This window comes from Muscardinus avellanarius, assembly GCF_963383645.1.
Source record: "Muscardinus avellanarius genome assembly, chromosome: 12".
In the NCBI taxonomy this organism is placed as follows: Eukaryota; Metazoa; Chordata; class Mammalia; order Rodentia; family Gliridae; genus Muscardinus; species Muscardinus avellanarius.
In genome coordinates this window covers 20015865-20027620 of record NC_137798.1, presented here as the reverse complement: position 1 = coordinate 20027620, position 11756 = coordinate 20015865, and the positions used below count along the sequence as shown (strand labels likewise).

The 11756-nt window shown below is 35.8% G+C and overlaps 1 protein-coding gene across 1 annotated transcript; it reads left to right on the top strand.

The window, feature by feature from the left end:
- Window positions 1-550: 550 nt before the first annotated feature.
- Window positions 551-1489, top strand: LOC308271352 (olfactory receptor 4K3-like; the record flags this gene model as incomplete). The annotated part of the gene is made up of 1 exon (XM_080707650.1): window positions 551-1489. The coding sequence occupies one exon, from the start codon at window positions 551-553 to the stop codon at window positions 1487-1489; it is 939 nt and encodes a 312-aa protein (XP_080563776.1).
- Between the last annotated feature and the right edge of the window lie 10267 nt (window positions 1490-11756).

Below are 11756 nucleotides of genomic sequence, written 5' to 3'. Positions count from 1 at the left end.
TGTGATTTCTTTTATTTGAGAGACAAGACAAATACTACCATTTTGGAAATGAGGTTTACTGAAGGCTACTGAAATAGTGGAGGAAAAACTGTGAAGACTGGACATTACAGTATATGACAAAATTGTAGGTATTTATTACAATGGTTGTCATTGTTTCACCCAAATTTTGTTTACAGGGCCAGGGGACAGTTTTGGAACAATTTTTTTTTTGGTGGTACTTTTTTTTTATTTGGAACAATTTTTAAGTTATACCACAATCTTTTATTAACTTTACTCCTGCTTTTCTTATAATCTTCTCATGAAAGTACACACTCATGAATTATTTGCATAGCAATATCATTTTTATTCTGTTTCCTGGAAAGTCAATCTTGGGCATTTAGTTACTTTTGAGAACATCAAGCATGTATATTTGACCAATATATCTCTTTACAGTTACTTTTAACTCTCAGATAAAGATGCTAAATGTTATATGAATACTAATTTTTATAATTATCCTTTCTAACTGATAATCTATTATGTCTAGGTTATTTCAAAGGACCCACTTTATAAAATGGATGAAGGAAATCAGTCTATAGTGTCAGAATTTGTGCTTCTGGGGCTTTGCCACTCATGGAATATGCAGGTCCTCCTCTTCATAATATTTTTGATGCTTTACTTAATCATTGTTCCTGGAAATATTGTCATTGTGACCTTAATCATTACTAACCCTCACCTCCACTCCCCCATGTACTTCTTGCTGGCCAACCTGTCCTTTGTCGATATGTGGCTTTCCTCAATCACCACTCCTAAGATGATGACAGACCTTCTTAGGGAGAACAAGACCATTTCCTTTGGAGGCTGCATGTCCCAGGTCTTCCTTGCCCAATTCATTGCAGCGCTTGAGATGGTGCTCCTGGTGGTCATGGCTTATGACCGGTATGTGGCCATCTGCAAACCCCTCCACTACTTCACCATTATGAGCCTGCAAAGGTGTGCTGGGCTGGTGGTGGCTGCCTGGACCATTGGCTTTGTGCATGCCCTGAGTCAACTGGTGGTGATTGTGCGGCTGCCTTTCTGTGGCCCCAGGGAAATAGACAGCTTCTTCTGTGATAGACCACTGGTAATCAAGCTGGCCTGCATGGATCTCTATAATGTAGAACTTTTCATGAATGTTAATTGTGGGTTTGTAGCTATAACTTCCTTTATTATGTTGCTGATATCATACACACATATTCTTATCACTGTATGCAAAAGTTCTAAAACTGGTGCATCCAAAGCTCTCTCCACCTGCACTGCCCACATCACAGTGGTGGTGCTCTTTTTTGGGCCCTGTATCTTCCTCTATGTTTGGCATCTCAGCATCACCTGGATGGACAAATTTCTTGCTGTGTTTTACTCTGTTGTTACACCTCTCCTAAATCCAATCATTTACACATTGAGAAATAAAGAGATAAAAAATGCTCTGAAGAGATTCGGAAGCTACTGCATAGATTCCAGGAGAAATACTTAATACCTAGAAACCTAGTGATCTTTCATTATCAGGGAATTATCTAATCAGTCATACTATACCTTGATTTTTTTTTTTTTTTTTTGCTGTACTGGAGATGGAACCCAGAGGCATTCAATATCCAAACTATATCCCCAGCCCTATTTTTTATTCTTTACTTTGAAACAGGTCGCTGAGTTGCAAAGGGCCTCACTAAGTTGCAGCTGATAATTTCCATGAACCATGATCCTCCAGTTTCACCTTCCCAAATGCTAGGATTACAAGTGTGTGCCACCATGCCCAGCTCTATACCTTGAACTTTCTAAAATGAGATATAAGTTTAACAAAGCTATCATTCCACCCCAATGGACAGCATCTTAATGAAGCTTTTTATAAAATTTTTTCTTCTAACATCACTTGGAAAAAAAGTATTTTCATAGCAGTGGCATTTTTCCCCTTAAATTTTCATTTGCTTTCTGTAACAAAAAATTCAATCATTATTTTTCCTTAACCTAACATCCTATCAAAGTGCTAATGGGAAAAAGCAAGAGAAAAATGAAGAGAGGATGAAATAAAAGCAATAATGTAGGGAATAATGGTGGAGATTTTTCTTAATTGGATTTCTTTAACTCAGAAAATAAAGTCTATTTTTAAAAGAAATTTCTTTATGAAATGATAAAAAATAAATATAGTATTTATTTTAATCCCAGTATTTGGGAGACTGAGACAGGAGGATCACTGTTTGTGGACAGCCTCGGCTACTACTTAGTGAGGTGCTTTGCTACTCAGTATACCATGTTTCAAAAAAAAGATTTAAAAAATAGGGCTGGGAGTGTAGCTCAGAGATACAGTGTTCCTGGGTTACATCTCCAGTACTGAAAAAACAACAAAACAACAACAAAATAGCCTTATATAAGTAAAAACAGCATATTCAGTAAGTTGGACCATTTTTGGTGTGATAAAACAAATCCAAATAAATCTGAAATTATTTAAGTCACATAGAAATTTGTATGAAATTTTATAGCAGCATTAATAGTCAAAAATGAAAACAATCTAATGTCCCTCGTTGGTTGAATAAAAAACAAAACCATAGTATATACATAAAATTCAGCAATAGAAAAGAATCTATTCTTCATAAACACAACATGATAAATCTGAGCATAGATGCCACCCCAAAAAACAGAGTATTTGTTACTATTTATATAGGAAAATATTGCTATACTTATAGAATATGTGATTAATAAAGAACAATGGGGTTCATATTAATGGTTGTCTTGAGGAGGGTTGGGGAGATTGGAAAGAGGGGTATCACAAAGCAAGGAAAATATGGGCAGCTTAATATATGTCATTTGCTCCACAAGAAAGTTGTTTTGCAAACTAAGTAGTAAAAATAAATGTATTTAAACTAATATCTATGTGATTTCTAAATTTCCAAATATATTAATAACATGGCATCCAGTGAATAACTTCCAAGTAATCACAAATAAGACCTTACTTAGCTGACCAAGAATAGCTGTCTCTTTAAACAACTTTGAAGTGTATTTTGGTGCACCATTGATGCCATCACCAAGATATGATCTCTCCTAAAACTGAAACTAAGCCCTTAGTTGAATCTGATTATGACCTATAGGTCAAGACTGAACCATAGGTTAAGACTAGAGAAGACATCACTACTTACACATCTAATATTTAAATAATAATCTGTAAAACCTCACCAATTTTAATGCTGGGTTGGTTTGTTAGCAGTTCGGCTGGACTCCCTGTTGATTTCCAGAATATGCAACACTTGAAAATAATCAACAAAGCAATCCCCTAGTGGTGGTGCTCAAGACAAATTATTCTTGTGATTCTTGTACTGTCCAGAAAGAATATAATTTCACCTACCCAAGGGACCACTTTAGGTGCTGAAAATACGTCAGGCTGAGGGAAATCACTTCCACAATTACAGTCTCCACCCAACAGCAGACAGTTATCTCATGCATACAGCAGAAGTAAAAATGAAAAAGAAAATCCAATCTTAGAAAAAATGATAAACTGTAAGATTTTCTTCCAAAGTGATTGCACCATTTATATGCCCATATATGATGAAGGTATTACTACCAATGTCACAATTATATACAAGGAGGGGTGAGCAGTAGGGTGGGAGCTGAAGGGAATCACACCAAGATCTTTTTGTGAGTTTATCTGTATGACTTAGAACCTCACTTAGATATGTAATTATAATGCACCAAAAAGTATACAAACAGAAAAAAATAAATATTTTCATTCAACAAAAAAGGCTGTGAACACAAGAAATAACTGAAATGAGCCAGATGTGGTGGCACATGCCTGTAATCCCAATACTTGGAAGCCTGAGAACTAGGATCACAGGTTAAAATTCAGACTCAACAATTTAGTGGGACCCTCCCAATAACATACACCAATGTATGCATGCTTGGGCACCTGTGCACACTAACTGGAATAGAAGTGTGATAAGGCACAAACCACCTTAATGAACACATCTCCATGTCTACATCATTTCCTTGAATAGGGCATAGGTCCTACACTGCAATACATAGGCACAGATAAAAACTTTCTCAACAAGACCCCAAAGGTACAAGAAACTCAAAGGTGAATAAATATGTGGGATTGCTTAAAACTAAAGAGTTTCTGTACAGCAAAGCTAAATGTCAAGAACCTCAATCTAGAGCCAACAGAATAGGAGATTTTTGCCACCTACTCCTCCAATAGAGGACAAATAACCAGAATATACAGAAAACTCAAGAAACTCAGCATTAAAAAAACAAATAACCCAATCAAAAAATGGGCAAATGAATTAAATAGACACTCTATGAAAGAAAAATTCAAATGATCAATAAATGCATGAAAAAATGCTCAACATGATTAGCAATAAGAGAGATGCAAATCAAAACTACCCTGAGACTTCACCTAACTCCAATTAGAATGACAATCATTCAAAGCACAAACAACAACAGATGCTGGCGAGGATGTGGAGAAGTGGGAATTCTAAAACATTGTTGGTGGGATTGTAAATAAGTGCAACCACTTTGGAAAACAGTATAGAGAATCCTCAGAAGAATGGAAATGAACTTACCATTTGATCCAGTAATACCACTTCTGGGTATCTACTCAAAAGAAAGGAAACCAAACTACCAAACTAATGCATGTGTATCTATGTTCATAGCTGCACAATTCACCATAGCCAAACTATGGAACCAGCCAAGATATCAATTAAGATAGTAATAGATTACAAAACTGTGGGATGTGTACACAATAGAATTTTATTCTGCCCTAAGGAAAAACACAATTACATCATTTACAAATAAATGAATGGAACTGGAGGACATTATGCTAAGTGAGATTAGTCAGTCACAAAAAATAAGAAATTGATGTTTTTCCTAATATGTGAAAGCTAGGGAGAAATGAGTAACAGGAGGAACTCTAGATGAAGAAGGAGATCCTATAGAGGAGCAAATAAGGCAACCTAACTGAGGGTATGGGAGGGAGGGAAGAGAGAAACTCTCTAAAGCAGATGGTGTACTTAAACAAACTGGTTAGAAGGGCTGGGGAGGGGTGGGGAATTGGGCAAAACCTAATTGGTGATGTGTACATGTATGTCTCCACAAGTCTTTTATGTCATTAAGATGTATGACTACAATACACCAATAATAAATAAATAAATAAATTGCAAAAAAAGATCGAGACCTTAAAAATAATCACATAATTGGAGATTTTCTGGATCAGCCTCAACAACTATCAGAAAGTAAGGAAGAAGTTATGGCACTGAGAGAATGCTTTTTACCCAAAAGATCAGGTGCTCTCTGACATTTCCAGGACAGAGAGTCTAGTCCTCTACTAGAGGAAACAGTTTCACATATAGACTACAAATAATGTACACATATTTGACATTGATCAACAGAGCCCAGAGAGTTCCCTTCCCCCAAAATAATCACCATTGTTTATATATATATATATATATATATATATATATTAAATATTATTATTTAAATATTTTATCATTAAATAAGCATTTAATATACTTAGAGACTTAATATATTAAATATTTAATGATATTTAAATATTATTATATTACTTAAGCATACAAAAATGCAGATGGTGACATTTTTTATTTTTTCAGTCATGAAGCACTTTATTGACACATTTCTTCTATGAAAACCAGCTGAGATCAAACCATTATGGAAATGGTGTCCTTATAGGTGTAAAGACTAGGATTAGATAAGGAACAGGGAAGAGGAAGAAAAGATAAATGGCCTGGGAGACACATGGATTTTATATATTTCATAATTTTTCTAGGTATCTTTAATCATCCCTAATGATATTAAAGAGCATTGATAACAAGATAAATCAACTTTAAAAAATATTTTATTTGTGTAACTGGAAAATAAAGTATTGCATCTGAAGATCTGGAGCTCTAGATTCAGTCCCCAAATCAAAGGCAAAGAGATGCGGTGTTCTCACATCCTGAAAGAAATCAATTGTTGTCTGTGTTCAGCATCAAGTCCTTCTCAATGTTCAAAGAAATCCAACTGATAATTTCTAACACTTGAAACCACCCAAATGGATAAACAAATTATGATGTGCACATGTTTTGGACCACTTTAGGTAACAAACTAGATGTTGGGTTTGCACAGTAGTTGTATGAGATGCAGAATAATCTCTGCAGTAAAGAAGGTCATAACACCAGACAAAATTTGCTGGGCATGGTGGCACATACTAGTAATCTAACTTGGGACAACTAGTAATCTAACTTGGGACAACTAGTAATCTAACTTGGGACAACTATGAAATATGAAAATGTGAAAATTACCTAAAAAACATGGAAGAAATACAAAAACTAGAGAGGCATAGAAGAAGAAACTTAAATAAAAATTTCAGAACCCTCTATCAGAAAATTTCAGGCTGCAATGTTTCCACTGAATAATCCTCCAAAATATGTAAAGAAAAATATAGATTCTTTACAAAATCCTCTAGAAAAATAGAAAAGTAAGGAGCATTTTCAAAGTTATTCTATGAGGCATTTTTACTCCGATAAAAAATCAAACAAAGATACCACAAAAGAAGAAAAATTAATTCATACCAATAGCTCTTATGGATATAAACTTACTACATACAATCTACCAGAACATATTTAATTGTAAAAACACCAATAGGTTTCAAATAAAATAGTCATTAAGAACAAAGTCAAAGATTGACATTACCTGACTTCAGACTGACTCTAAACCATGAAAATTTAAACACTATGGTATTAGTAAAAGAACAAACAAATATATCAAAAGAAGACCCAGAAAAATATTCAACTGATCTTTGACAAAAGAGTAAAATCAGAGAAAAGACAGACATGTCAACAAATGATAATATAACAATGGAGTATCACTTGCAAAAATTATTCTAAAACTTGTATAGAGAGAAAATAACTCAAAATAGAGTTTATTCTTAAATATAAAAACAATATTATAGCCAGGCATGGTGACGCACGCTTGTAATCCCCGCACTTGGGAGGCAGAGACAGGAGGATCGCGCAGGTTCTAAGCAAGCCGCGCGTGCTGGCTTAGAAGACCCTGTTTCCAAATAAAAATATAAAAATGGGTCTGGGAGTATAGCCTGGAGTAGAAGGGCTTCCAGGAACCCCAGTACCACCAAAAGAAAAAGAACTCAATATTATAAAGCCTCTAGAAGTTTCAATGGGAGAAAATCTTGATGATCTTGGATATAATGATGACCCTTTAGAAAAACCATGTTGGGACCCTGTAATTTCAACTCATTATCTGTGAACCCAAAGTTGTGCTAAAACAATAATACTTAAATATAATAAAAAGGTGAATATATATTAATTCAAATCAAAAGTAAACTTTAGTGATTCTTTTACTACATGTAAAATGTGTTTCAAGACAAAGAATTTTACCAGAGGTCAATAAAATAAACAAATTATAAACAAGTCTCAATGAATTTTTTTTGGTGGTACTGGGGATGGAACCAAGGGGCTTTCTAACTCTGGGCTATACTCCTAGACCTATTTATATTTTATTTGGAAATGGGATCTCACTAAGTTGCTGAGAGACTCACTAAGTAGCTGAGGCTGGCATTGAACCTGTGCAATCCTCCTGTCTCAGTTTCCCAAGCGCAGGGATTACAAGCATGTGTCACCACACCTGGCTAGTCTCAATGAATTTAAGATGTTGAAGGCACACAGAAGTTTATGCACCAATGTATCTACAAAAATATAGTTTTATTTCCAATCACCAAATTTTAGTTTTATTTATAGCAGCCAAAATTCAGAAAAAAACATAACTGCTCTTCAGTAGAAAAAGGATTAACAAAATTACACAATTTTGTTTGTGTACTTGTGCACATAAGTACAATGGAATACTACCTTTCAGTGAAAAAAGAAGCACTATTAATATACACAATATCATGATGAATATCAAAATAAGTATGCTGAATGAAAGAAAACAAATTTTTTTTGGTGGTACTGGGGGTGGAAACCAGGGGCTTTCTGATTCTGGGCTATACTCCTAGACCTATTTATATTTTATTTGGAAACAGGGTATCACTAAGTTGCTAAGATCTCACTAAGTAGGTGAGGCTGGCTTCGAACCTATGAGATCCTCCTGTCTCATCCTCCCAAGCACAGGTATTACAAGTGTGCGCAACCACGCCAGGCACACAAAAAAATTTAAAAACAGCACATACTAATTCATTCCATTTATGTAAACTTTGGAAAATTCAAATTAACAAATAGTACTGGAACCCTGATTAGTGGTCATCTGGAGGAAGAATGTATGGAGATGCTGGAAAGAGAGGTTATCAAGAGACAAACTTTGTGGGCTGAGGCACAAGCTCACAGCTTGACTACAATCTACAATACTTTTTTCATGATTATACATATGTGTGTGGCTCAAAACCAGAGAGGAGATACACCGGCCCCATGCCCGAGGATGCAGAAGCAGTGCCTTACTGCCGACGGCAGTGGCGAGTTCACCGGACGGCTCAAGACCAGCACACTTAACCAGCCACCAGGCTCCACAAAGGAGAGGCAGAAAGCGAGCCGAGGTGAGTGGCTGTGGAACAGCTGGGAGGAAATCAGCAGTTTTTTTGGCACAGGGAGCATCTAAAGCTCCCAGGGGCTGGGCTCCGAAAACTCTGCAGGAACTCAGAATGGAGCTCAAAACCAGAGAAGAAATATGTCAGCCTCACGGCCAAGGGTGTAACAAAGACCCATATTGCCAGCAGTGGCAGCAGAGAATTTAATGAGTCCACTACAGCTCCATCAGCACACTCAACAACCATGAGTCATATTGCGGCCTCTAGAGGAGAAATCCCGGTACTGAACTCCCAGGGATTTGTGCAGATAATTTCCCTGGGTCAGAGATTTTTGCAGTCCAACCCAGTGGGGGAGTGGTGGTGGCAGAAGTATCACACCATAGTCACAACTCCCCATGGGAGAATGCCCAGCCTGGCACCCCCCATGGTCTAAAGCAGCCTCCACTGACTCCATGGGTCTGAGACTTTGCAATACAACTCAGCAAAGGAGTAGTGTTGACTGAGATATCACAGACTCAAGATCCAGAGCACCCTAAGTGAAGTCGTAGTGACTCAGGGAAGAACTCAGAGAAGGCACAAACTTCCGAAATCATGGGAAAGAGGAATAACAATAGAGCAATGAATGCCCACAACCCCAAAACATAGGAACCTGATATCGCAGAAATTCAGAGATCTCTAGAAGATCAAATCAGGAAAATAACTCTAGAAATAATAGAGGACTTTCAAAAAGAATTCAGAGAGAGTCAAAAAGAGATAAAGGATTCAATCAGTGAAGTAAAGGCCTCAATTCAAAGTATAAACAACAGATTAGACCACATGGAGAATAGAATCTCGCTTCTAGAAGATGATCACTCCAAAAATGAATGCATAGTTTCTAATTTAGAAAAAAATATCTGACAGCAGGAATCTGACATTGAAGAAATATGGGCCCATCTTAAGAGAGCTAACCTAAGAATAATTGGAATAGAGGAGGGAAAAGAAGGTGAAACCAAAAGGATCAATAATATCTTCAAGGAAGTAATAGCAGAAAAATTTCCAAACATAGAGCAAGAGGTTGGTACACAGGACAAGGAAACTTACAAAACTCCCTTTAGACAGGATCAGAGAAGAGGATCCCCATGCTCTATAATTGTCAAAATGACTAATGTGGAAACCAAGGAGAGAATATTAAAGGCAACAGAAACAAAAGAACAAGTGACATTCAGAGGCAAACCAATTAGAATCACTCCAGACTTCCCAAACCAAGTCATGAAAGCCAGAAGGGCTTGGAGTAACATATTCCAAACTCTGAAAGAAAACAACTTCCAGCCAAAAATTTCCTACCCAGGAAAACTATCTATCAAATTAGATGGGGAAATGAGACGCTTCCATGACAAACAGAAACTGAAGGAATTTATGTCTTCAAAACCAGCGCTAGAGAAAATACTCAAGGAGATTAACTGCAAAGAAGAAATAGATAATATATGCAAGAACCAAAGAAAAAAGATTTCCCATTCAGTAAACAACTAAGCAAAGAAGAATAAGCAGTATCTCAAACAGAAATAAAATCTTAACATGTTAGGAATTAAAAATTATCTCTCTATAATAACACTGAATGTAAACGGCCTCAACTCCCCAATAAAAAGACAGAACGTGGCAAATTGGATTAAAACCAGAATCCATCCATCTGCTGCTTACAATAAACACACCTTACAAGTAAAGATAGGAACAAACAAGGTAAAGGTCTGGAGCAAGGTAATCCATGTTAATGAAACTCGAAGACAAGCAGGAGTAGCAACTATGATATCATACAAGTTATACTTCAAACCCAAACTTATTAGAAAAGACAAAGAAGGTTGTATTTTACTGGTAAAAGGAATAATCCAGCAAGAGGAAATAACAATAATCAACATCTATGCCCCAAACATAGGTGCAGCTACTTTCATAAATCAAACTCTTTGTGACATGAAGTCACACATAAATCCCAATACAATAATATTGGAAGAATTCAACACACTTCTCACAACACTAGACTGATCTTCCAAAAAAAGGATCAGTAAAGATGCCTCAGAATTAAAGAACACCATTAACCAAATGGACCTGTTGAACACATATAAAATATTTCATCCAACTACAGCAGATTTACATTTTTCTCAGCTGCTCACAGAACCTTCTCCAAAATAGATCACATCCTGGGACACAAAATAAGCACTAGCAAATTTAAAAAATGTTACCAACTTCCCTGTGTCATTTCAGACCATAATGGAATGAAACTGGAAATCAACTATAAAAAGACCCAGAGAAACAATATAAACATGTGGAGACTGAACACCACACTTATTAATGAAGAATGGGTCATAGAAGATGTAAGAGGTGAAATCAAGAAATTTCTAGAAAGAAATGAAAATAAATATACAACATATCAAAACCTCTGGAAAACTTTGAAGACAGTATTATGGGGAAAATTTAAAGCACTGAGTGCTCACATAAGAAAAACAGAAAATCTTCAAATAAATAACCTAACAACACATCTCAAAGCCCTTGAAATGCAGTAAAAATTGAACCCAAAGCCAGTAGAAGACCGGAAATTATTAAAATTAGAGTAGAAATTAATGAAATATAAAATAAAAAAACAATACAGAAAATCAACAAAACCAAAAGCTAGTTTGTTGAAAAAATTAACAAGATAGATAAACCACTAGCCAACCTTACTAAAAAGAGAGAAACAATCCAAATTATGAAGATAAGGTATGAAAAAGGAGAAATCACTACTGACAGTGTAGAAATCCAGAGGATTATCAGAATCTACCTTGAAAAACTATACTCCAACAAAATGGAAAATCTCGAGGAAATTAATAACTTCCTAGATAAATACAATCTTTCTAAACTGAATCAAGAAGATATAGAACACTTAAACCAACCAATAACAATCAAAGTGATTGAAACAGCAATAAAGAGCTTACCATCAAAGAAAAGCCCAGGACCAGATGGTTTCCCAAGTGAATTTTATAAAACCTTTATAGAAGAGCTAACCCCAATACTACTCAAACTATTTCACGGAATAGAAAAAACCGGGACTCTCCCAAATACATTCTATGAAGCGAACATCACACTAATTCCCAAACCGAATAAAGACAGTTCAAGGAAGGAAAACTACAGGCCTATATCTCTGATGAACTAGGATGCAAAACTATTAAACAAAATACTAGCAACACAGATTCAAAACCACATCAAGAAAATCATACACCAT